Source organism: Bubalus kerabau, chromosome 23 (assembly GCF_029407905.1).
Source record: "Bubalus kerabau isolate K-KA32 ecotype Philippines breed swamp buffalo chromosome 23, PCC_UOA_SB_1v2, whole genome shotgun sequence".
NCBI lineage: Eukaryota > Metazoa > Chordata > Mammalia > Artiodactyla > Bovidae > Bubalus > Bubalus kerabau.
The window spans coordinates 2037953-2063450 of NC_073646.1; the positions used below are offsets into that span (position 1 = coordinate 2037953).

Here is a 25498-nt window from a genome sequence, read left to right on the forward strand (position 1 = left end):
GGCACCACTTCCGGTTCTGGCGCCCACGTGACCGCGCGGCGGCGGCGGCGGCGCGATGGCGGCGAGGCTGGCGGGCTTGGCTGTGCTGCTCGGGCTCGCGGCCCGCGGTGAGTGACCGGCCCGGCGCCTCCGTCCCGGAGCACCCCCTCTGGTCTCCGCGGCCCCGCCCGCGCTGCCTGCCCGCCTGCCCGCCTCCTCACTGCTCGCTCCCCGCAGGGCCCGCGCCCGGAGGCGCCGCCAAGATGAAGGTGGTGGAGGAGCCCAACACTTTCGGGTGAGTGGCTGCGCGGGGAGTAGGGGTGCGGCGCCGCGGCCCGGGCCTGCTTCTCCCTGACCCTCCCGCGTCTCGCAGGCTCAACAACCCGTTCCTGCCCCAGACCAGTCGCCTCCAGCCCAAGAGGGACCCTTCACCCGTGTCTGGTGAGTGCGGGGCCCTGACCGCTGACGTGCCGGGGACCCGGGGCGAGCAGGAAACCGGCCCAGCTTCAGCACCGGTGGGCCGCGTCAGCTCTCGGGAGCCGGCGCCAGGGAGGGAGAGGGGCCTTGGAAGTTAGGACCTGGAGGCTCATGCTGTCCTTTGTCAGCCTTCTAAGTGCACGCTAACCTTCCAGAGCGTGCCTGTGCCTGGTTCACTGGTTAGGGACTTAGTCTTTAGTTTGTTTTCCTAGAGGTGATCTCTGTTATCAGGTTTGGTGTCTGTTTTCTTAAACGTTTTTTAATGCGTTTACGTGCATAAGCTTACACGTAAAAAACGTGTAGTAGGTTTTTTGTGTGTGACCTTTGCTTTGTTGTTTTGAGTAGTACCATTTTACTGCTCAAAAGAGGGGATTCTTTGGTAGCTCAGCTGGTAAAGAATCCGCCTGCAATGCAGGAGACCCCGGTTCGATTCCACTCTATAATGTTCTTGGGCTTCCCTGGTGGCTCAGCTGGTAAAGAATCTTGTCTGCAATGAGGGAGACCTGGGTTCGATCCCTGGGTTGGGAAGATTCCCTGGCGAGGGAAACTGCTACCCACTCCAGTATTCTGGCCTGGAGAATTCCATGGACTGTTTAGTCCATGGGATCACAAAAAGTCAGACACCACTGAGTGACTTCCACTGTGCAGGTTTGCTTATTTGCTGTCGTCGCTCACTGTGGGTCTTCGCTCTTCTTGCTTGGTGCCTAGCATTCCATAGGATGCTCTGCGTTCTTTCATTGTCCAGCAAGGTGTTGTTTATTGGTTTCGGTCACTAAAAGCATTGTTGAGAAGACTATCCCTTCGAGGGGTCCCTGTTTCTACATCTATGGGAGTGGTTTCCTGTAGCAGGATCTCAGGAATGGAATTGCTGTGTTGTTAAATGGGTGTTAAATATAAACAAACAAAAAATCCAAGGGAATTTTTTCTCTGGTGGTCCAATGGTTAGGACTTGGTGCTTCCACTGCAAAGGGCATTGAATTCAATCCCTGACGCAGGAACTAAGACCTGCAAGCTGCACAGCGCTCAGTCATGTCCGACTCTTTGCGACAATATGGACTGTAGCCCACCAGGCTCCTCTGCCCATGGGATTCTCCAGGCAAGAATACTGGAGTGGGTTGCCATGCCCTCCTCCAAGGGATCTTCCCGACCCAGGGACTGAACCCATGTCTCCTGCATTGCAGGCAGATTCTTTACCAATGAGCCATCTGGGAAGCCCACCAATTAAAAAGAAAAAAAATCCAAGATCTCTTTTTAAAACAAATATTTATTTGGCTGCAGCAGGCCTTAGTTGAGGCACTTGGGATCTTTGATCTTCACTAGGGTATGTGGGTCGAGTTCTCTGACCAGGAATTGAACCCAGGTCCTCTGTGTTGGGAGTGCAGAGTCTTAGCCACTGGACCACTAAGGAAGTCCCCCCAGTTTTGTTTTTTTTTTTCCTCCAGTTGAATGCTACCATGTGTTAGGGTCTATGCTGTGGATGCAGAAATGAAGAAAACATACAGTGTCCTCATGGAGTTGACAGCCTTAATTGGCAGGGGAGTAGGCTGACAATAAAAAAAAAAGTAGGTAAAATGTAGACTGGTGAAAAGTGCTCTGTAGGTACAGAAGGCAGAGAAGAGTGTGCGTGCAGGGTTGTTCTGGGGATTGCCATTTTAAATGGGGGGCTGGTTCAGGAAAAGACTGAGAAGTGAAATTTCGGTCAGAAACTGAAGGGGAGTGGGAGTTAGGGCTGTGACTATCTGGGGGAGAAGAGTCCAGCGAAAGGAGTGGCCACATACAGGCCTTGAGCACGGATGCCAGGCCTGGAGGGATTGGCCACGGGGTGGGGGTGGGGCGCTGAGATCAGAGACGGAGGGTACAGCTGTGAGCTTTCACGCTAGACAGAGTTTAGCTTTTTACTGTGAAAATACTGAGTAGAAAAACGGAGAAATGGGGCTGTGAACAGCAGCATACACTCCGACTCAGTGCAAGAGCTGATGTTCTGCTGTGCTTGCTTTACCTTCTCGTTTGAGACCAGGGTTTGATCCCTGGGTTGGGAAGATGCCCCGCAGAAAGGAATAGCAACCCACGCTAGTATTTAATTCCATGGAGAACGGAGCCTTGCAGACTACAGTCTGTGGGGTTACAAAGAGTTGAACACAACTGAGTCACACACACACACACACACACACACACTGCCTTGTACAGCTATCCCGGGGAATCAGTCAAGGGGAATGTATGCATCTGGTTAATTACGCAAGGGGAATGTATGCATCTGGTTAATTACGCGCTGGGCCAGCCGTCTCACTGACTATGAGACAAGTGAGCAAGGTTTGAGACTTGCAATTTATTTTGGAGTGTGTCCAGACAGAGTTGGGCAGCGGGGCACTGTGGTCCATCCTTCACGAGGTCATTCTTTTCTTTGTCATCAGTTTGATTTGCAGTTGGGTTGCTGTGTTTCTGCTTGTGCTCAGTTTTAGTGCTTACTCTACACATTTTTACTTTTGATTTTTCCTTGACTTAGAAAAAAAATAGTTCTAGACAATTTCAAGCATGTGTGAAAGTGGAAGAAGGGTGTGTGAAGCACCAGGCACCCTCACCTAGCTTTCTCTTTGCCACTCTGGTTACTTTGAAACTAATTTCTTTCAACTTAATTTATTTGTAATATTTTGGTGTGCATGTATTGAAGGACACAGCAATAGTATCAGTCAGTAAAATCCCCTCATTGTTTGAGATGTCTCATACTGTCTAACAGGCTGGTGGTTTGAGTCAGTAGGGAAGGGCCGTGTGTCGTGCACTTGACACGCGCCCACGTGTGCTCCGGCTTCCTCGACTCTATAGATCCCTCCCTTCGGCTCCTTGCGATTTATCTACTAAGGAAACTGGGTCGTGTGTTTCCCACATTCTGGACTGTGTCCATTGGATTCCCGTGGTTAACGTTTGTCCGTGTAGTAGCTGGAGTCCAGCTGTGCACCTGCGTGCTGGCCGGTCCTCTGGGTTTCTCGAGAGCAGTGGGGAGAGGTGTCCCCCACCTGGCCTCTGTCTCCCACCTGAAGCTCCCATGTACAGCCCTTTCTCAGGGAGAGGACCTTCCAGGCTGTTCCTGGTTGCTGAGTTTTTACCATGAATAGCTGTTGGGTTTTGTCAAAGGTTTTTTCTAAACCTATCAAGGCAGTCCTTAGTTTTCTTTTTCAAGCTGTTTCTAGGGTAGGCAAGAAGCTCTATATAGTCAGCAAAAAGATGACTAGAAGCTGACTGTGGCTCAGATCATGAACTCCTTATTGCAAAATTTAGACTTAAATTGAAGAAAGTAGAGAAAACCAGTAGACCATTCAGGTATGACCTAAATCAAATGCCTTAGGATTATACAGTGGAAGTGAGAAATAGATGATAGAGTGAGTGCCTGAAGAACTATGGACGGAGGTTCGTGACATTGGACAGGAGACAGTGATCAAGACCATCCCCAAGAAAAAGAATTGCAAAAAGGCAAAATGGTTGTCTGAGGAGGCCTTACAAATAGCTGAGAAAAGAGGAGAAGCTAAAAGGCAAAAGAAAAAAGGAAAAATATACCTATTTGAATGCAGAATTCCAAAGAATAGCAGGGAGAGATAAGAAAGCTTTTCTCAGTGATCAATGCAAAAAAATAGAGAACAACAATAGAATGAGAAAGACTAGAAATCTTTTCAAGAAAATCAGACCAAGGGAACATTTTATCCAAAGATGGACACAGTAAAGGACAGAAACGGAAGCAGAAGATACTAAGAAGAGGTGGCAAGAATACACAGAAGAACTGTACAAAAAAGATCTTCATGACCCAGATAACCACGATAGTGTGATCACTCACCTAGAGCCAGACATCATGGAATGTGAAGTCAAGTGGGCCTTAGGAAGCATCACTACGAACAAAGCTTGTGGAGGTGATGGAATTCCAGTTGAGTTATTTTAAATCCTTAAAGATGATGCTGTGAAAGTGCTGCACTCAATATGCCAGCAAATTTGGAAAACTCAGCAGTGGCCACAGGACTGGAAAAGAACAGTTTTCATTCCAATCCCAAAGAAAGGCAATGCCAAAGAATGCTCAAACTACCGCACAATTGCACTCATCTCACATGCTAGTAAAGTAATACCCCAAAATCTCCAAGCCAGGCTTCAACAGTATGTGGATGGTGAATTTCCAGATGTTCAAGCTGGTTTTAGAAAAGGCAGAGGAACCAGAGATCAAATTGCCAATATCTGTTGGATCATCAAGAAGGCAAGAGAGTTCCAGAAAAACATCTACTTCTGCTTTATTGACTATGCCAAAGCCTTTGACTATGTGGATCACAACAAACTGTGGAAAATTCTTCAAGAGATGGGAATACCAGATCACCTGATCTGCCTCCTGAGAAATATGTATGCAGGTCAAGAAGCAACAGTTAGAACTGGACATGGAACAACAGACTGGTTCCAGATCGGGAAAGGAATATGTCAAGGCTGTATATTATCACCCTGCTTATTTAACTTCTATGCAGAGTACATTGTGAGAAATGCTGGGCTGGATGACGCACAAGCTGGAATCAAGATTGCCAGGAGAAATATCAATAACCTCAGATATGCAGATGATACCACCCTTATGGCAGAAAGCAAAGAAGAATTAAAGAGCCTCTTGATGAAAATGAAAGAGGAGAGTGATGAAGTTTGCTTAAAACTCAAAATTCAGAAAACTAAGATCATGGCATCTGGTCCCATCACTTCATGGCAAATAGATGGGAAACAGTGAGAGACTTTATGTTTTGAGGGGCTCCAAAATCACTGCGGATGGTGACTGTAGCCATGAAATTAAAAGATGCTTGCTCCTTGGAAGAAAAGCTATGGCCAACCTAGACAGCATTATTAAAAAGCAGAGACATTACTTTGCCAGCAAAGTCAAAGCTATGGATTTTCCCATAGTCAGGTATGGATGTGAGAGTTGGACTGGAAAGAAAGCTGAGTGCCAAAGAATTGATGCTTTTGAACTGTGGTGTTGGAGAAGACTCTTGAGAGTCCCTTGCACTGCAAGGAGATCGAACCAGTTCATCCTAAAGGAAGTCAGTCCTGAATATTCATTGGAAGAACTGATGCTCAAGCTGAAACTCCAATACTTTAGCCACCTGATGCAAAGAACTGACTCATTGGAAAAGACCCTGATGCTGGGAAAGATGGAGGGCAGGAGGAGAAGGGGACGACAGAGGATGAGGTGGTTGGATGGCATCACCAACTCGATGGGCATGAGTTTGAGCAAGCTCTGGGAGTTGGTGTTGGACAGGGAGGCCTGGTGTGCTGTAGTCCATGGGTTGAAAGAGAGTCGGACACGACTGAGCGACTGAACTGATAGGGTGGGGAGCTTTGGCTTTTGAATATTGAGCCAACACTGTGTTCTTGGAATAAGCTTCCCTTGAGCATGATGAATACATGTATTTTAGGTATTTCTGGGCTAGTTATTTGACTTTTTAAAAGATTATTTTTAGAGTTTCACATCTCATTCTAATTTTTATTTATCTGCTGAGATTCCATTTATGCACCTTGTTTTCCTTAACACCCTGGAACATGGTTGCAATATAGCTACTTTAAAATCCTGTCTGTGTAGGAGAAAAATCCTGTCTGTGATATTTTGTTATAGCAGCTCGAGTGAACTAAGTACCTCATGTAGGTGGAGTCATGCAATACTTGTTCTTCTGCAGTTGGCCCGTTTCACTTAGCACAGTGTCTCAAAAGTTCATTTTGTGGCCTGTGGCAAGACTGCCTTCCTTTTTAAGGCTGAATGATATTCCATTGTCCATGCACACTGCATTCTGTTTATTCATCTGTCGTGCACACTTGGGTTTTTACTTTTCGGTTACTGTGAATAAGGCTGCTGTGAACACGGTCCACGTTTGAGCCCCTGCTTTCAGCTCACATACCCAGGAGTCAGTTTGCTGTATCATGTGCTTCTGTTGGGTTGGCCAAAGGTTCGTTTGGGTTTTTCTGAAAAATCTTTAGAGAAAAATCTGAGATGAACCTTTTTGGCCAACCCCATATGTTTAAGCTTTATGAGGAACCACCAAACTTCTCAGCAGCAGCTTGTACATTTTACATTCCCACCAGCTGTAGCAGTGTGCAGAGGTTCTGGTTTCTCTGTATCCTAACCAACATTTGTTTTCTGTTTGTTTGTTTAATAATAGCCATATTAATGTAGATGAAGTGATATCTCATTGCGGATTTGATTTGTATTTATTTTTCACTTCAGGAAAATGTCTAGTAATCCTTGGTCCATCTTAAACAAACTGTTTTTTCTGGTATATTTGGCTGTGCTGGGTCTTAGCTGGGGCACGTGGGATCTAGCTCCCTGACCAGGGATAGAACCCAGGCCCCTGCATTGGGAGCTCAGAGTCTTAGCCGCTTTTCTAAGCCACTTGGACCAAGGAAGTCCCCGTGGTCCATCCTTTAATTGGGTTGTTTGGGGCTTTGCTGTTGCTATGGGAGCGCCCCACATTTCTAGTTTTCCTTTTGGTACCGTTGCCTTTGGCGTCATTGCCAGCGCTCTGATGTTTGGTGCCGTGTGCTTGTAACTGTCACGCCCTTGGTGAGGGGACCCTCTCGTGTGTAACACCCCCCTTATCTCCCTGAACAGTGCTGACTGGTAGTCTGTCTCGTCAGGTGTCGGCGTGGCCGTCCCCGCTCGCTCTACTTGCGTCTTTTTCCATCCTCTCACTTGCAGCCTGCTTGTGCCCTCGAGCTTCAGTGTGTCTCTTATAAATAAGAGTATGCACAGTTGGGTCACATTTCTTTACCCATTTAGCCAATCTATGCCTTCTGAATGGGAGAGTTTAATCTGTCTACGTTTAATCACCGATAAGGAAGGATTTGGAGAAGACAAAACAGCAAAATTTGTTTTATAGTTGTTTTTTGTTGCTCATTCCCACCATTCCTTTTGTTGACTTTTTCCTAAGCGACCTGTTCTGACATCCTTCTTACCTCCTTTTGTGTGCATTCTATGTAGCCATTTCCTCTCCAGTCGCCAGGGGATTACATATGATCATGTAACTCAAGTCTAACTTGTACTTGATTGAAGTTGGTGTGACTTGAAAGACTTCTCCTGCACAACTCTGTCCCTCCCCAACTTTGTGGTTGACTTCAGAAAGTGACCCTTCAAGCATGGATCTGTAGTTACATCCATGCTTCTTGGCTTTTGAACCCTGTAGATTTGCGGCTCAGGACCATGGCACTGCTTTGAGTTTGCCCGTGTATTTGCCTTTCCTGGGCGCAATAAGGGGCTCCGTCCAAGGCAGGCTCGGTGGTAATGAAATTGCTCAGCCTTTGTCTGGGAGGGTCTTGATTTTGCCTAACTCTTGGAGGAGGGTTTCCTGGAGATAGACTCCTTGGTTGACAGTTTTGCCTCCCACCCCACTGCTTCCTGGCCTCCCAAGTGTAGCAGGGAAGTGGTGGGTAATCTCATTGACTCCTTCATGTAATGAGTCACTTCTTGCCACTTTTCGACTTGGTGTCTGCCGTTTCTCTTCGGTCTCGGTGGGGGTCTCTGAGTGTGTTGTACGTGGAGTTCAGTGAGCCGCCTGGATCTGTCCATCCATGTGTTTTGTCGGGTTGGGGCAGTTATTTCCTCAGATCCCGTCTCTGCCCCTCCTCTTTGCCTCCACTGTCTCGTCACTGGTTCTTCTCTCTGCTCAGAACTGTTGAACTTCTTCTGTGGGTTTATTAGTTCAGTTGTATTTTTTGGCTCCAGGGTTTTCTAGTTCTTCTCGACATGGTTCACCTCTCTGCCCACGTGTCATTTTCCTGACACGCTTTGGTTCTTCCTGTTTCCCTCCAGCCCCTTAAGTATATTTTAGGCATTTGTTTAACTGAAGTCTTCAGTCAGTCCAGCATCTGGGCTTCTCCCAGGTGGTCCTGTTGCGTTTTCCTTTGGAGAGGCTGCGGGTCCCTTGCAGGCTGGCCCGGTGCTGGGGCCCTTCACCAGGCTGGGTGTGTTCAGAGCCTGGGGGCGTCCGCGTGCAGGCCCCTGGGGTCTCCCTGCACTCCTCCTGGGTCCAGATGGCCTGCTGTGTGTGTCCGACCGTCACCCCTCACCCGCAGCCTTCCTGAGCAGCCCCCTTTCCTGCCTGGGATCCGAGTTGAGCAGAACAGAGGCTGGGCTCCTGGCAGGCCCCAGCCAGGCTGCTCCTCACGGCCCTGCTAGGGCGGGGGCTTCGCTGCAAGGGGCTCGCCTGGCTGCCGGTAAGCCGTTCTCTGGAACGCTGGGGATTAGCGCCGCTGGTTGCGGTGGTCCTTGGCCGTGTTTTCACAGGGTGTGAGCCAGCGCTATGTGAGGTCGCTCACGCCCTCCGCCGGGTTGTCACATTTCCGGCACTCGCCCTCCCGAAGGGCCCTGACTTTGGGCTCTGCGCCTGCTCAGGACACCATGCTCAGCGGGCTGCGCTCTCCCCGCAGGCCCCGCGCACCTCTCCAGACTCTCTGGCAAGTGCTTCAGCCTGGTGGAGTCCACGTGAGTGAGGGCAGGGCAGGGTGGCTGGGGGCCGGGGCCCCGCTGACAGCACCGTGCCCGCAGGTACAAGTACGAGCTCTGCCCGTTCCACAACGTGACGCAGCATGAACAGACCTTCCGCTGGAACGCCTACAGCGGGATCCTCGGGTGAGCGGGGTGCGGCCGAGGCCCTGGGGGCGCCGTGCCCGACCCTGCCTCACTCTCTGCCCCTCCGCAGCATCTGGCATGAGTGGGAGATCACCAACAACACCTTCAGGGGCATGTGGATGCGGGATGGCGACGCATGCCAGTCACGAAGCCGGCAGAGCAAGGTGGGCGGTGGAGGCGGGGGTGGGGGGGTGCCTGCTTCCCCCACTTGCTCACTGAGGTCCCCCTAGGTGGAGCTCACCTGTGGCAAAAGCAACCGGCTGGCCCATGTGTCTGAGCCGAGCACCTGTGTCTACGCGCTGACCTTCGAGACGCCCCTCGTCTGCCACCCCCACTCCTTGTTAGGTGGGTGCCTGGGCGGGCGGGGGGGGGGTGGGGTTGAGGGGCAGAGGGGCTCAGCTCAGCCAGTTTCTATCGGACCCTCAGTGTACCCGACCCTGCCCGTGGCCCTGCAGCAGCGGTGGGACCAGCTGGAGCAGGACCTGGTGGATGAGCTGATCACGGCCCAGGTGAGCCATGGGCAGGCCCCAGATGGGGGCCGGGCAGCCCAGTGGGCGCTTCCTCCTCATCCTCCACCTGCAGGGCTACGAGAAGTCACTCAGGGCGATTTTTGAAGATGCTGGTTATCTGAAGACATCAGAACCAAGTGAAGTGGCGCAGCAGGAAGGAGGCACCAAGGGCCTGCGGTTTGAGACGCTGGAGAGCTGCCAGGAGGTACAGACACGGCCCCCTGGCTGAGGACAGCCTCCCACCAAGGGCCTGACCACTCTTCTCCACTCCCGGTCTAGGCACATAAGGCCCTGTCCCAGGAGATAAAGAGACTGCAAGGCATGCTGACCCAGCACGGCGTCCCCTACGGGAAGCCCACAGGTCCGTGGTGCCCGGTGGGGGGTGAGGGGGCCAAGCCCACCCGGGCTTTGTGCCTGCCGGTCGGGTCCTGACTCCCACTGTCTGGTGTTTTGGCAGAAACCCCCAGCTCTGAGCACTGGGGCCCCCAGGCGCCCACGGCTGGGATGGCGGAGCCCCTGCGAGGCGACCCTGGACTGCGTGGGGACACCCTGTGACCCTCAGGACTGTGGGCTTCGGCCTAAGGACCTTTCTCTCCTTCTGAGCCAGTAGGCCCTTGGGGTTGTCCTCAAAGATGCAGACAAAATAAAGATCAGAGTTTTAATTAATTTCCATACTGATAAAAATAATTCCATGAATTCTGTAAACCATTGCATAAATGCTATAGTGTAAAAAAATTTAAACAAGTGTTAACAACTTTAAACAATTCACTACGAGTAAATGATTATGCATTATAAATACTACCTTCTGGGTTAAGAAAACTCCATCCCAATAACATTCTCATCTAAACACTCAAACATACAGATTGGGGCTTCCATAAATTAATTTGTATGAAGCGTCCACAAGGAGTCGAGGTCTTCTGCCCACAGCGACAGACGGTGGGATGATGGAATGTCACCGCTAACACTGAGCACTCAGGAGCTGACACTCGGCAGCAAGAAGCGCGGCCTCGCCAAGCACCGTGTAGCTTCAGCTACTACACCCAGCACCCCCTTGTCACCCGAGTGCGGGGCGGTGACACCCTGAGACCCTGAGCCCGGCCTGGCCCAGCCTGGGAGGCCTGCTCAGCCCCTCAGAAGGCCAGGGCCACCCGGCCGCTGGGGGGCAGCCCAGGAGCCCCACCCCGGTGGTTCTTTGGTCTTCCGACCGCACCTGTCCTCAGAGCCAGCAAGTACCTGGGGGGTGCGCCTCCAGTTTCCGGAACCCCACAGAGAGTACTGACCGGGGTAGCTTATAAATACACCTAAAGCTTAATTGTTCCTGTTTATAATTTGAAAATGTCTAGGCTAGATGTCGATTACAGACATTGTCCCGTTTCCCTAGAAGGCCAAAGGCCTGCTGTGGGAAACAAGTGCATAAATATTAATAAAAATAAAGAACTTTAAACAGTGATAACAGTAGCACAAAATAGACGTAATTTCTAAGAGCTAATAAATCATCATCACTATAATTAGAAACAAAGGTTCACCACAACTGAGTCAGAGTTACCGTTAGCAGCGGGTGAGCTGCATGGAGCCATGGACCCACCTTTGAATGACAGCTTTCCCATCAGTGTGTCTTACGTTAAAAAAAGGTTTTCAAGCTCTCACTATAGTAAATACATTCTAATTTGGTCACTGATAAAAATTTTTACCTAGTCACTTTGCACTTTAAAAAAATGCTATATAAAGTCTTTGGCACAGCCCTGGGCAGGCAGGCAGGGGCAGCTAGTCCCTTCTGGGCCAGGGCCCAGTCCCCGCTCCGTGCCCGCAGCAGACTCCAGGGAGATCCTTGCCCTATCTACGTCTGCAGGTAAGGTCTCAGCCAACTATAGACAGCTTTTACTTCCTCCCAGATTCCTCGGAAAAGTGACCCAACGCAGACAGGAGAGACCGAAGCTGGCACTGAGATCTGACCTGTTCCCAGCAGCCCTGCTGCACCCTGGCTCTGCACAGCCCTCACGGTGGCCAGGTCCTCCACCACCTTGTGGTCACATGACCACAACACCTGGACAAAGACCTGGCAACAGTGTCTCCCACACGGGTGGGCGACTGACTGTGGGCGTGGCTCCAGCCAGGAAGCCCACCAGCGAGCTTGAGGGAGGGGGAGCATCGAGGGCCCCCCCAGCTGCCCCGCTGCCTCGCACGCTGGCCGGGTCCAGAGAGGAGGAACGCGCCATCCCCGGCTCTCCGAGGCATAGGCACTTGAGCGGGGCCTGTGGCCACAGGGCTGTCACTGACGCTGCAGTTACTGTGCACACGATCAGGAAGTGAGTTCCCATCATAAAACTTCATCTACATGTATATGTCTCTCAATAATCACTCTGCTATAAATACTATTGGTTTGCACTTAATTTGAAAACTGTAAAAATCCTAGGTATCTCTCACTACTAGATAAATGCTCACTTCATAAGTACTAATCTCAGATAGGAACTAGCATGGTTACCTTGATATGGGCTGAGAGACCAAGAAGAAGTGCTCTGTTCACAGTACACGTGTAAAGCTTCATATTATCGCATATTAAAAACACGAACCTCAAAGCAGCTCAGAGCAACTTGGAACCTCTGCCTAAACTCTTCCATCTACAAAGTGCTTCTCGGGACTCGAGCTCCCAGGATCCAGTCACAGTGGCGTCAGGACCACAGACCCCGATGGGTCACCCTGCCTTCACGCCCCGTGGGGCACCAGGGTCTTCGAGGAAGAGTCTGAGGCCGTGGGTGGGCCGTGCGGGGCTCGGGTCCCGACGTCAGTGGCACCAGGAAGCGGACGAGGCAGCCATCACCAGGGCAGGGGCTGGCCCGCGCAGTAGGCGCACTCGGGGGCGCTGGCCGCGCAGGGCTCGCAGAGCACGCGGTGCTGGCAGGGCCGCAGGACGGCGCCGGCACACTCCCCGCACACCACGCACTGCTTCGCCCGCAGCTGGAAGATCACCTGCGGGCCAGGCGTGAAGCACCATTAGGCTGGGGCAGGCTGCCCTCCTGCGGCCACCCAGGAGCCAGGAGGGGGCGGGAGGATCCACCACAAGCCTCCGGGGTGGGGCTGGGCTCCCAGGGCCTGCGCCCCCACAGGGCGAGGGGAGGGGAGCTGGGCAGGCGGCCCGTGGAAGGGCCTGGGCAGGATGGACCCCAGCTCCTGAACAGCCTCCGTCGAGAAAAGCCAAAGCCTGTGTACAGGCCCTTCGGAGATGAGGTGTGTGCAGGCCGGGCCAGGGAAGTGACGTGCGTGACAGGCAGGGGCGGGCAGCCCCCAGACGCCCCGAGCTCTAACAAAATGCCTGGTGTGGAAGGGTCTTCCTGCTGAGCCAAGGGCAGCGGGTTCAGCACTACAGCAGGGGGGTAACCAAGGACCCTGGAGGGTGACCCAAAGACGTGGGTGACGTGGCCCCTGTCCAGGGGGGCACGGTGGCTGAGAGGAGGCAAAGGGGGAGCGAAGGGAAGCTGTACCAGGCCCCCCGCCCCACCTCGGTGCTCAGCCCGCTGGTTCCTTGAGGACGAGCCTGTACTCACCCCGTCCACCGCCTCCAAATCCAGGCGCAGCTGACTCTGCAGCGAGTGCAGCTTGGGCAGGGGGATGGCACCGATGTCGCCGCAGCCGCTCAGCCCGGGGAGCGCGGAGGCCAAGCCCCGGCCCTCCAGTTCCTCCTGCAGCCGTCGGAATTGCGCCTCCACCTCCTCCTTCTTCTGCAGCGCCAGCTGCCGGGCACTGTCGGCCGCGAGCGCCCGCTCCTTAGCCTCCTTGGCCTCCCGCTGCCATGCGTCGCAGGCCTGAAACCCAGGAGCCACGGTGACCCTGCGGAGCCGGCGCCCCGCCCCAAGCCCTGCTCAGCCCCGCACCCCGCCCCATGGGCCCTGCCCCGCGGCCCCCCCAGCTCACCTGCTTCACCTGCTGCCAGGACTCCTCCCACTGCCGGATCTTCCTCTTGGCCTCGTCCAGCTGCCGCCGGACCCGGGCCAGCTCGGCGCTGCTGGGACTCACGCCTGAGGAGGCCGCGGGGCCGGCGTTCAGGATTGGGGACGGGCTGGGAGAGAAGCTGCCGGAGACGAAGTCCCAGATGCTGCCGGGGACGCCGTTCAAGCCTGAGTGTGGAGGAGCTGGCGTCAGCCTGCTCGAGCTTGGGCCTCTTGGGCATCCCCCCAGCCAGCTCTGGGGACCCCAGCCCTGCCCCCCGACAAGGACCCCTGTGCCATCACTCGCCCGAAGAGCTGTGTTGTGGGGGCCGCGGAGCTCAGACCTTGGTCCCAGAACCCTATCCACACTTAGGACCTGGAGGACCCCACAGGGTTTCTGGTTACGTGAGTGACATCTATTGAGGTATATGACATCAGAGAGTAAAACAAGTATTTAAAAACATGGTTTCTTTAAAAATAAAAATAACATTGTTTCTTTTAAAACAGATCACAAGTTTCCATTTGCAGATGGATTCTGCAAATCCATCTGCTTCTGTGCTTGGCCTCTGCTGACTTCGTGCACCTGGCAGCCTGCGACACGAGGCGGGTCCCACCACAGTGGCGTCCTAGGGCGGCATGGGGTCCCAGACACGCTAACCCCCCCAGAGGTCCAGGTGCGAACCCCAGGCCCCATCCCCAGGGCACGTGCAACCGAGCAGCGGCAACAGGACATGATGGACTGCACTGTGGCTCCCCCAACCCTGGGGCCCCACGAGGCCACTCACCAAAAGAGTTGTAGGACGAGACTGAGGAGCCCAGTGCTCTGGGCTCTGACTTGAGGGGCGGCGGCTGCTGGGGGGGCGTCATGGCTGAGGAGATGAGTGGGCCCGGCAGGGACTGGGAGAAGGAGCCAAGCGGGGAGGCAGACAGGGATGAGGAGGAGTGCAGCGATGGGGAACGCGGCAGGCAGCCCGGGATGGCCACGGGGGCAGAGCCCCCCAGCGACCTCTGACCTGCACGGAGTTGGGGGAGTGGCGTCAAGTTAGTGGGAGGCGGTCGCTGCAGCCCCAGGGACCAGACACAACAGGAGACCCTCTGCCCTGGAATCACCCGGCACTGCCCAAGCTGGGGGACTCCCACCCAGGTGAGAAGGCCACACGTCTCACCCCTCAGATGCTCTCTAGGCCCTCCTGGGTGACCTGTCCACAGGCACAGTGGTCCCAGGATGTTTTAGGCCCCAGAAGTGGTTTTAAGATCAGAGAAATTAAAAAAAAAAAAAAAAAAGATGAACTTTTACACTGAAGAAAACGATTCAGTATCTGATGTGAACTGTGAACCTATTTGTCTTCATACCAATGTGGTGGTTACTCGTCTCCTCGGAATGGCCACAAAGGCCTGCCCCCGACTCTGCAGGGGCTTTGGGGTGCGGGGGTACAGGGAGGCAGACAGGACCCCTCCCACCCCAGAGGCACAGGGGGTGGTCCTGGAAGGCATCGGCTTAGGCACTACCTGTGGGTCCCAGGTCACGGCCGTCGTGTTCCTCCAGGTCCTTATCTGGGGGCACGAGGCTGATGTCACCAAGGTGAAGGTCTAGCGTGGATCCTGCAGGACAGACCTAGTGTCACCAAGGGGGGATCCAGGCTCCTGTGGCAGGGGGACCCGCCTAGGCTCGGGGTCCGCCCCTCCTATAGCCATGTCAACACAGCCCTCATCTCGCCGACTGAACTTCTGATCATTTGGTAAAATCTGACCAGATCACATGCCTGCCTAGTAAAGAAAATCTGAGGAGGGCAATGTCCATGGGGAGAAAGGGGCTCATGGACAACGCGGGGGGGACCTGCACTGACCTCCACCCCAGGGCCCAAACCAGGTCCCACAAGTGGGCAGGGCTGTTTCCCTCCTGTTCTGCTGGGGACCCCCGTGCACCCCCCCAGGCCTGCCAAAGGGACAGGGGAAAGGGCCGTGGCCCCCTTGGTGCTGACCACCCCCCACTGTCCCCACCTGACACGCCCTCCGGGCCCTGGCATCGAGTGGGACGCTGTCTCGGGACGGCCAAGGTCGGGTCCGCCAACCCCCCGAGTTCCCGTGGCCCCATGGGGGCAACTTGGGGAAGGTGTGGCCTGGGGACCAGGGTCCGGGGGAGCAGGAGCTTCAGGGACAGACCCAGGGCCTGAGCGGCCACCCAGCACAAGCCACAACCAGGTCTGGGGAGACATGCTGATGCTGAGGGCCCAGCACATGGGAGCGCTGCCGCCCCAGATCCCTTCTGTCCCCAACCCCGCTGGGGTCCACTCCAGAGCACCCCCTCCAGAAGGCTGGGGCCTCTCTGGCACAGCCTGGTCCTGTGCCCCCTGCTGGCCACAGGGCCCCACAGTGCCCCTGATGCCTGGCGGATGCACCGAGGCCCATTTCAAGAGGCCCCAGACTCCAGCCAGTAGTGGACCATGGGACCCTCGTTAGGCCTGCCTGCTCTGGGTCAGCCTCCCGCCTCCGCTCCCAGCTGCCCGGTGCCAAGTGGCAGAATTCTTGGACGGTGACCGACAAGCAGAAGAGAGCTGCACTTCCACCCAGGCTCCAGGGGCCCACCCTCCTGCCTTCCCAGCGGGCAATCCTCAGTGGTCCTCGGTCTGTGGATGCTCTGGCCTCCCCAGCGCCTTGTCCTCACGTGGTCGTCCCTCCCCTGTATTCTGTATCCAAGTTTCCTTCTTCTAAGGACACGTTATATCATATTAGGACCCATCCTAATGACCTCATTTTACCTTAATTACACCAGTAAAGACTTGTATTTTTCACTTTTTGGTGGGGGGCAGGCTGCACTTCACGGCTTGCAGGACCTTAGTTCCCGACCAGGGGTTGATCCTAGGCCCTGGGCAGTGAAAGCGAGGAGTCCTAACCGCTGGACCACCAGGGAATTTCCTGCAAAGACTTGTTTCTAAATAAGGTCACGTTCCCAGGGTCAGAGGCAGACAGTGCAGGGCTGAGGCAGGCCTTTAATTTAACCAACAGTAATTGGGACCACCCATCCTCTCACCAGGCTGTTCTCTGTGCCCAACAGCACCTCCTGCAGGCCTAGGGCTTCAGGCCTCTAAGGACCCCTCCTGCCTCGGTCAACTCTGCAAAGGGGGCCACCTCTGGCTCCCACCCTTCCTAAGACATGATGGCAGGCCCCGCAGGCCCTCACCCAAATCCAACCCGAGTTGGCTGACCCCCACTTCTTGTGATCCCCAGTTTCCGTCTCACTCTTCAAACTGTTGCCCCAACCTTGCCCCCCAGCCCTGAGTGGTGCTCCTAAATGCCCCCACCGCCACCCTCCACCTGTCCCTCTTCCCTCCTCTGCCTGGGGCCACCTCCTGGCCTTCCCGTCCTCCTTGGCAGCCCCGCAGCCCCTCCTGTGGCTGTCACCCCCGGACACCAGTGACCTCTGTGGTGCTGACCTGCAGACACCAGCTGTCCTCCAGCGTGGCTGCATCACCGCCTGCCGGCAAGGGAGGACCCACAGCAGCCCTGGCCCCTTAGCAAACTGTGTGCGCGGTGCCTCCCTCAGGCTGCTGCACCGGCACCCACGTGCTGAGCAGGAGCCCAGCGCGGCCCTCAGCTCCTCCCCCCCAGCCCCTCAGGGCCCCCATCTCTGCAGGCTGCCCCCAACCCTGACCTCTTCTGTCCCAGGAGGAGACTTTTAGGGATGCCAACCCCTTCATGTCCCAAGCCCTGCCTCCTGGAAAAGATGCACCCCCCTCAGTGACTGGTCCACACTTCCCAGCAGGACCCTCTCTCACCCTCACCCACCCCAGCAAGGGCTCCTCTCTGCCTTCACACTGCAGCACTGCTGTGGGCAGCAGCTTCACTCACAGCTCCCATCAGCCCCAGCAGTTCTGAGAAAACTCCAAAACCGTTCTCAGAATCTCCCCCTCCTAGATCCCTTCAAGTCACCTGGACTGTGTGGTCCATCTCAGACCCAGACCACTGCGGGCTGACGTGTAGACTCACCTGCTGTGCATAAGCAGGGTGACCCACCCATTGCATACTTGCCCTGCACCACCTCCCCAGGCTCCCGAACTGGCCTGACACGTCCACTGCCTGGGACATGCCAGTCAGCTGGGCCCAACAATGTGGACTTAGCCCTTCACCCTGCAGTGGGGGGATCAGGTTGGCTTCAAAGCTGGCCGAGTTTCAGAAACGTTTTTTTGACTAACAAAGGCATGTAAAAGGAAGGAACGGATGGATAGATAGAAATAAACTGAGCGCAGGAGCCTTTTTCACCTCGAAAGCATTTACTTCATCCCACTCCCCACCCCCACCCTGTGACTCAGCACAGAAGAACCTTGCTGTTGCCCTGCCCCCCTCAGGTGTAGCCAGGGCACAACCGGGACTAAGTCTCACCTGACAAGCCACAGCCTGTGTGGGGTGGTGGCAGATGACCCCGAGAGGTGTCCCGGCCCCCAAAAGAATCAGTGCTGCTTCTCTTGTCCTACTACACACCCTACTGCTTCCTGAGATCAGACCCAGGTTCTGAGATGTTCTCTCAAAAGAAATGACTTCTAACACTCAGAATCGACGTGACTGAGTCATCTGACCTCTAACCTGCCGTACCTGCCTCTAACCTGCCCTGTCGAAATGCCAGGAACTGCCCAGACATTAGTGAGCAATTAGCTGAAAACTGCTGAGTAACAGCCCTGACAAAGCTCAGTTCCCAACGTGACACAGCACATCTGAGGGATGCCCAGGTCCCCAGGACCAGGCGACACATGGGGACAACTTACAGCGCAAGAAATTTGAGGCCAGAATGGGAAACCCTGACCCGTCACCCCCTGGGGCGGGCCAGGATGCCCCTGGCAGGCTGTCCTTCCGCTAATTGCTGGATGGACACGCACCCGACAAACCGGCTCACTGCTGGTCTGCGTTCCCCATAGCGCGCAGCGGCAGTTCGCAGCAGGACAAGGTAGGGACCCTGGGAGCGGGACACCCACCCCCGCTAGGCGATGCAGGTTTCCCTGGAGAGCCCGGCGGATGGCGCCCACGCAGGGAAGACCCGGGCGCCCCCGCAGAACAGGGTCCTAAAGACGGGAGATTTGTTTTGGCCTCATTTCGCAACCCCTAAGATCCTGGCATGGACCCCTGGCTGTCACACCTGGTCGGGGCGCGGGTGCCGCAGACTGCTACGAGGGCCACTGGGAGCGGAGGGGGCAGCCAGGGTGGCGAGAGGAAGAAGCGGATGCACCGCACCTGAGGGGTCACCTGGCCCGCTTGGGGGGACGGGAGTTGGCCGCCTGCGGGGAGGGGATGGGGGGTGCATCTAGCGGGGGGCAGTTAGCGCACCGCCCCATCCGCAGCTCCGGGGAATGACGGCCCACACCTTACCGGAGTGGGGCTGACGATGCTGACTCACCGTTCCCGCACCCCGCGTTGGTACCGCCATCACCGCCGCCCGATTCAAACGCGGCCCGCTCCCCGCCTGCCCGCGCCGGCCCCGCCCCTGGTGACGCAAACCTGATCACCCCGCCCCGAAACGGGATGCCCCGCCCCTGATGTCCCGCCCCGGTGACGTAAGCTTTAGATCGCCCCGCCCCCGAAACGTCCCGCCCCGGTGACGCAGGCCCCTGGGTACCCCGTCCCACTGCCCCGCCCCGCCCCTGGCCCCGCCCCCAGGGTACCCCACCCCTAGCCCTGGTCCCTGGCCCCGCCCCGCCGTGCAGACAGGTGCTTGCGGACGGACTAGTGCTCGCCTCGCGGCTCCGCGTCCTCGGAGCACCGCGTCCCCACCGCCCAGAGCACGGGCCTTCGGCGGGGCACTCCACCTCTTCGCACCAGCACCTGACTCTGCCGGCGCTGCGAGGCGGCATGCTGGGACCCCGGGCACAAAGTGTGCGAAAACCACCGCGGCGAGGGCTGCTCTGGTAGGTTAAAGTGGGATCTCCGCAAGCCCTGTCGCCGGCCGGCTGCTCCTACCCTGCCCACCCGCAGCGGCTCAAGTAAAACACTCAACCTAGCGCCCGTGGGTCAACAGGCCGTGACCCTGCCCTCAGCTGCCCACAGCCTCGGGTCCCTCCCTCCCGGGTCCCTCCCTCCCGGGTCCCACCGTTTGCCAGCCACCTGGCAGTGAACTCTGCAGGGCTCCACCTGTTTGTGTGAGGTGGAAGGCAAGAAAGAGGAACCTGCCCAGTGGCCCTGAAAGGGCTCCACGGAGTCCATGAAAGGCGAGGTCTGCAAGGAGCACCGGCTTGTTTGAGCTGACTCTCAGGCAGTGAGTGCATCGCAGAGGTGCACCCCGGGGGAAGCAGGGCAGCCCGCACCTGTCAGCCCCGCAGTGGAGGGGGGGGGGCGGGGGGGCGGGGAAGGAATAGGGGAGTGGGGCGTGGGGGCGGGGGGAGCTGTACCCTCCGGGTCCTGGGTGCCAACAGCAGAAAGGCCAGCCAGGGCCCTCCTCCCGGGGCCAGAGGGCAGCTCTGAACGTTCTGTGACTTCCCACAACAGCAAGGTGCCCACTGCCAGACAGGGACCAGGGGACCGGCTTGACCTGGCAGGCGCCATCTCACGCACCAGCTCCACTCTTCCCTGGGCTTTCACCACAGTCCCGGCCAGGGCTCTGCACCCCAACCACCGCCCCTAACCGAACCCCCACGTCCGATTACATGGGTGATTAGTTCACAAACCCACAAGGACGCCCAGCCGCCAGGGACGCCTGCCGCTCCCCACCCTGGTCACAGTCGGACCTACAAGCCCCCGTCATTTCTCAAGCCTCGGGCTCTCGGTGGTGCTGCCGCTCTGGCCCCGCCAGAGGGCGCCACATCCCCTCTGCCGCTTGTGGCGCCCAGCGAGGTAGGCGCGCTCCCGGGGCAGCACGGCCGGAGTGGCAGGTGACCACCGGAAACGCTCTTCTACAAAGGAGCGTGCGCACACACGCGTGCACCGGAAGGTGTCAAGGCAAGTGCAGAGAGGCAGCAGAGCCCCGGGCTTACCTGGGACGCCCTCGCCGGCGCTGCCAGAAGGGTCGAGCGGGTGGGGGCGGGCCGAGAGGGCGGGCAGAGCGGTGGGCGAGGAGCCGCCTGAGCCGGTGCTGGACGCCAGGCTGGACGCGAGGCTGGAACTCACGCTGGGAGCGAGGGGGTGACCCACTGCCAACACCGCAAGGTGGCTCTGTGCAAAGACACAACAGGATGAGCCAGCGCTGGGCTCGGGGACAGCAACGTGACCAGGGCCGCGCAGTGACAGAGGACACTGGGGGACAGAAACGACAGAGTCACAACGGACAGGCCAGGTCGCTTCGCTCCCCGCAGCAGACCAGAGAGCCAACTACTCTTCCAGATATTCTAGAGGGAGGGGCTTTAAACGTCTGGTTAGTTAGAAACCGTCGCCGCAGAATCATAAGCTGTTACCACCCAGGGATGGGAACAAGTGCATCCAGAGAGTGTCATTCTTTATAGTGACAATAGTAAGAATCATGGTAATAGCGATGCAGAGCAGAAAGAAAGAAGCTGCCACGGCACGAGCAGACAGCCAGCAATGCTTCTGATGATTTCGATGAAATAATCTTGTAATTTCATTATCCAACAACAAAAATAAAAGATTGGGGCAATTCGCATTATCTTTATTGGATAGATTAAAAGGAAAAGAACTGGCACTATCTTGGATAAACAGCCAGGAACGTGGAGGGCACTGCGCACAGTAAAGGCAGCAATAAAAATGAACCAGGACTGAGTCATGAAGTCAGGCCTCGGGGCTTTCCAAGGTCACCAGGAAACCAGGAGTCAGAGGCTATAGCAAAGTGAGACGGTGTGTTGTCTGGGCTTTCCTGTCGGGGCCCAGGGACTCAGGGTTCTGTAGCTGCAGGAGGAGACGGAGGTCCTAGGGAGGAGCGGACAGCACCCACACGCAGGAAGGGGTCCCCAAAGCAGCTCTGAGCACCAATTGCCTGCAAGAGCCAGCAGGCCAGCCTCACGGCCATGGCGTCCCCTGGGCATTCCAGCAGACCCTTCAAACAAGTAGAAAGCTCAGGGTCCCAGGGTCCTTCTTAGATGGCTTTCCGATACCGCCCCCCAACCCCTGTTCACTGTCCCTGGAGCCTGGCTTGGGGACAGGACGGAGGGGGTCCCTGGGTGTAGGTGAGCACTGGCTGGTAGATGAACCTGGCCAGCCTGCTCACAGCACCTGAGGGGGTACAGCTCATACATCACATCAGAAACTGCCCACTCCTCTCGAGGTGCCCCGCCATGCATCCCACTCCTCTCCAGGCCCTTCCTCCACAGCCCTGAGACCATAGCCACAGTGCCCTGTTGACTGTGCTACTGTTAACATTTCATGTTTCAGATTCTTAATGAGCAACGTCTCGATTTCAATATCTTTTTAAAAAGTCACAAAGCAACTGGGTTGTATTTTTACTTTCAACCATCCTGCTGACTTCAGAGATGGCTTCAGAACTTCCTAATGGCAAAAAGTCCTGATTATCTCCCTCTGAAAAGTCCCCTGGGAGGCACCCTCGGGGCACCAAGAAAACCAGCAGAAAAGAAACAGCAAGACCCTGTCCACTTGGGGATTTAAAAGAAAGCGCTGAGCAGAGACAAATGACAATCGAGCAGAGGGTGTGTGCTCGCTGTCTGCCGGCCAGGCCCCGGCCTTGCAAAGCTGGCGAAACTCCCTCCGCCTTTCCACAGTGGCATAAAAACACACGTCCCGTGTCTGAAAAAAATCCCTGCTTCTCAAACAACTCGGTTAAACGAGCACACGGGAAGCTGGGTGGCACAGAACAGAGAGAAAGGGTCCGACTCGGGGGAAGGCATCCGTGTAGCCTCATAGCTCCCGCAGAGGTGAGAACGAGCCCAGGTTGTGACCCAAGAGGGAGCCAGGCTCACCAACGGATGCTGTCATGGGCTCGGCTGGAACTGACATGGGGTCCTGACTGCCCCCGCACCTCTGGGCGGGACCTGACTGGGAGTCGGGTCTTCACCAAGGGAATCAAGTTAAGACGAGGTCGTCAGGGCAGGTCCTGATCAACAGGACTCATGTCCTGATGGCAAAAGGACGACTGGAGACACACACAGATGCAGAGGGAAGACGGCGCCCACCGGCAGACGGCAGAGGGTGGCCCCAGGAGGAACCGCCACCGCCGACCCCGTCTGCAACTTCGGGCTCCGGACGGAACTGAGGCCTGCAGTTTAAGCCTCGGTCTATGGGGCCATCACCCACACAGAAGACCACGAAGGGCACCTCTTCTTTTCCCAGGGTGGGGGGAACCTTTAAGAGGCTTTGGTTCTGTTATTTCTAAGGTACATTTTTTAAAACGTGAAAACAAAGGAAACACGGAACAGACGCCTCTATGGGGGCTGTGAGAAAGGAGCTGTCTCACAAGTGGACGTCAGCCCGGTCACTGTGTGAGGCGGGGGTGACTGTGACCAGCTGCACGCAGAGTGCTAACACAGGCAGAGGTCGGTCGCAGACAGCATGAGGTACCTGCTTGCCGTCCTGCTCGCTGGCCTTCTGGCTGCCGTCGGCAGGTGACTCTCTCCGCTTTGCCTGCAACAGAAAACGCACTGGCTGTTGGAAGGAGAAGCAGTTGATCAGAACCCCACAGAGAGACCTCAGCTCCACCAGGAAGGCAGGAAAGGCCAAGCACTGAAGTCCAGGGAACAGAAAAGGCTTTCAAGTTGCTGCTTCTGCGTCAGCTCTCCTGGGCTCCATTTCCCACGCCCGACATGGATCTCTGAGCTCTCGGCTGGTCTGTATGGAGGCAGGTGAGAGGTCCCTGAACCCACAGCGTCAAACAAAGTGTCCCAGGCAGGGCTGCACCTCCAGTGCGGGGAGAGTCTTGGAAAGTCAACCCCTGAGGCAAAGGATGGTTTCCTGGAAGGTGATTCTCTGCCCTCTCCTTCCGGCCTGGACACAGTCCCCTCCCTCCCAAGAGGAGGGGAAGAGCTTCACCCCAGAGAACTCAAATCACTTGGGGCTGCAGGAGGCTGAACCTTACCACAAACTCTCTACGTAACCCTCCTCTTCCACTATTTCCCCCATGTCTTTGCTGCTGCTGCTGCTGCTAAGTCGCTTCAGTCGTGTCCGACTCTGTGCAATCCCAGAGACAGCAGCCCTCCAGGCTCCCCCATCCCTGGGATTCTCTGGGCAAGAACACTGAAGTGGGTTGCCATTTCCTTCTCCAATGCATGAAAGTGAAAAGTGAAAGTTAAGTCGCTCAGTCGTGTCCGACTCTTCGCAACCCCATGGACTGCAGCCTACCAGGCTCCTCCGTCCATGGGATTCTCCAGGCAAGAGTACTGGAGTGGGGTGCCATCGCCTTCTCCTCCCCCATGTCTTTACCATCCCGTAATTCAGCTCCCTGAAAGCAGAAACCCCTAGGTCTAGTTACTTCTCCACTATTTATCGCTCTCTGTTAAAACGGTAGGTAATTCCTCAGGTCTGGCATCCCAATGAATAAATAATAAATCTTTCCTCCAGCTAAGCTGGCTTTGGTCAGTTTAATTTGCGGGACCTCAGACACTAACCCTGAAAGGGTAAAGGGGACCGTTCCCCCCTTGCCTGTGCGTGTGGACTCCTGACTCCCACGAACCACCTTCTGGGGCTAGGACGGTTCTGCCTGCAGCGTCTGGGGCCTGGACTCCCTCAGGGCAAACGTTGGCACAAAGCTGCCGTGAAACGCCCCGCAGGCCTGAGAAGTACTCTGGTTCCTGTGTCTGATCTTATGATGCATGAGCCTGCGATGGCTCCAGTCACCCCGTCCTGTTTGGTTTCTGCATTTGCAGGAGGACCCATGGAGGGTGGAGAAGTGATGCTCACGCTGGCCCTGACCGGGGCCCCTTCCTCCTGCCCGATGGCTCAACTCTGAGCCCATCTGGGTATCTCCGGTTTCCTAGAATTCCACAAGTGACCCCGTGACCCCAGTTTGGGCGATGGCGCCAAGGCCCTGACCCGGGACCCGAGATCCTCGCTCTAAGGAGAAGCTACACTATGAAGGAGCCAGGCCATCCTGAAACAGCTCCACTCGGCTTCCTCATCAAGTCCCAGGGCTCTGCCCCGTCCATGCCCCTCTGCCTCTGCCCTGTGCCAGGGACGGGGGTGGGGGCTCATGCTCCACGACACCAGGAACTCCCATCACACTGAGCAGGCGCTGAGCTGTTCACAGACACGCTGGAACGGGGCGGGAGGAGGGTGGGGAGAGCAGTGCGCCTCTGGGCACAGGGCACTTCACGCACACTCAGCTCGGCTGTCAAAGGCGATGAGATCCTGGGAAACAGGGAAGGGAAGCTGCCCTCTAGTCCGAGCCCCAACTTGGCTTATTTATTTTTTCATATTTATTTATTTATTTGGCTGTGCTGGGTCTTAGTTGCGGCACACGGGATCAACTTCCCTGACCAGGTGGATCAAACCCAGGCCCCCTGCATTGGGACCTCAGTCTTAGCTCCAGTCTACCAGGTCACCAAGCAAATCCCCTCACCATCACCTTAAATGAAAATGGCTCATTTGGGACAGCAAGACTCATGTTGAGGTCTGACGGTCTCCAAATACCCCAACCGACATATTCCCTTAGGGTCTTGACCAAACCAATCGTCCCTGACCTCACGCCGAGGCGTGGGCCCAACTGACCCCAGCACCTCAGATCCCACATGTTTCCTGGACTTTCAAAGTCTGTTTGAGCATTTGCTGAAAACATGGGGCAGAAGGAACAGCCAGTTTCCAGGTCCTGCTCCTGCCCAGGGGAAGGCTGGATGTTTCACTCTGAAACACTTTGCTCTAATCTTTTATTGGACACTTTGTAACATAGAAAAACAAATCTGACTCCATATTGGATCTCTTCCACTTTAACATTTGTATTGTATTGCTTTTGCTACAAATTAATCACTAAAAGAATGTTGCCTATGGTCTGAAATCTACAGGTTAGCCCAACCAACCACAGTCCCACTCCCATTTTAGTGCAAAAGAAGCCTGATTTCTAACTGGGTTCTTTGGGACACGAGTCTACCGTTTTCTTGGTCTGCTGGCTTTCT

The 25498-nt window shown here is 55.8% G+C and overlaps 2 protein-coding genes across 5 annotated transcripts in view; one reads left to right on the top strand and one right to left on the bottom strand.

The window, feature by feature from the left end:
- On the top strand, positions 1–10275 carry GNPTG (N-acetylglucosamine-1-phosphate transferase subunit gamma). 2 transcript variants are annotated; one of them, XM_055562664.1, is made up of 11 exons: positions 4–107; positions 217–274; positions 353–420; positions 8878–8932; positions 8996–9079; positions 9150–9243; positions 9310–9424; positions 9506–9588; positions 9662–9793; positions 9868–9949; positions 10046–10275. In XM_055562664.1, the coding sequence occupies exons 1-11, from the start codon at positions 56–58 to the stop codon at positions 10141–10143; spliced, it is 921 nt and encodes a 306-aa protein (XP_055418639.1). In that variant the 5' UTR covers positions 4–55; the 3' UTR covers positions 10144–10275. The 2 variants fall into 2 exon arrangements, with proteins under 2 accessions (XP_055418640.1, XP_055418639.1); XM_055562665.1 differs by lacking the exon at positions 8996–9079 and having other exon boundaries at positions 1–107.
- Positions 10276–10526: 251 nt separating this feature from the next.
- UNKL (unk like zinc finger) overlaps positions 10527–25498 on the bottom strand; it is a 32754-nt gene continuing 17782 nt past the window's right edge. For all 3 annotated transcript variants that reach the window (XM_055562661.1, XM_055562660.1, XM_055562662.1), the window contains 7 exons: positions 22956–23018; positions 20468–20645; positions 15021–15113; positions 14297–14524; positions 13498–13700; positions 13131–13388; positions 10527–12555 (listed from right to left, as the gene is read on the bottom strand). In XM_055562661.1, the coding sequence (XP_055418636.1) occupies positions 12403–12555; positions 13131–13388; positions 13498–13700; positions 14297–14524; positions 15021–15113; positions 20468–20645; positions 22956–23018 (1176 nt within the window). In that variant the 3' untranslated portion in view covers positions 10527–12402. The remainder of the gene's footprint in view (positions 12556–13130; positions 13389–13497; positions 13701–14296; positions 14525–15020; positions 15114–20467; positions 20646–22955; positions 23019–25498) is intronic.

What these genes read in the sequence shown, in the direction of transcription:
- GNPTG (XM_055562664.1), top strand. Translation starts at nt 56, where the DNA reads ATGGCGGCGAGGCTGGCGGGCTTGGCTGTGCTGCTCGGGCTCGCGGCC. An exon ending in GCTCGGGCTCGCGGCCCGCG is followed by an intron (nt 108 to 216) that starts GTGAGTGACCGG and finishes CGCTCCCCGCAG; the next exon opens with GGCCCGCGCCCGGAGGCGCC. An exon ending in GAGGAGCCCAACACTTTCGG is followed by an intron (nt 275 to 352) that starts GTGAGTGGCTGC and finishes CGCGTCTCGCAG; the next exon opens with GCTCAACAACCCGTTCCTGC.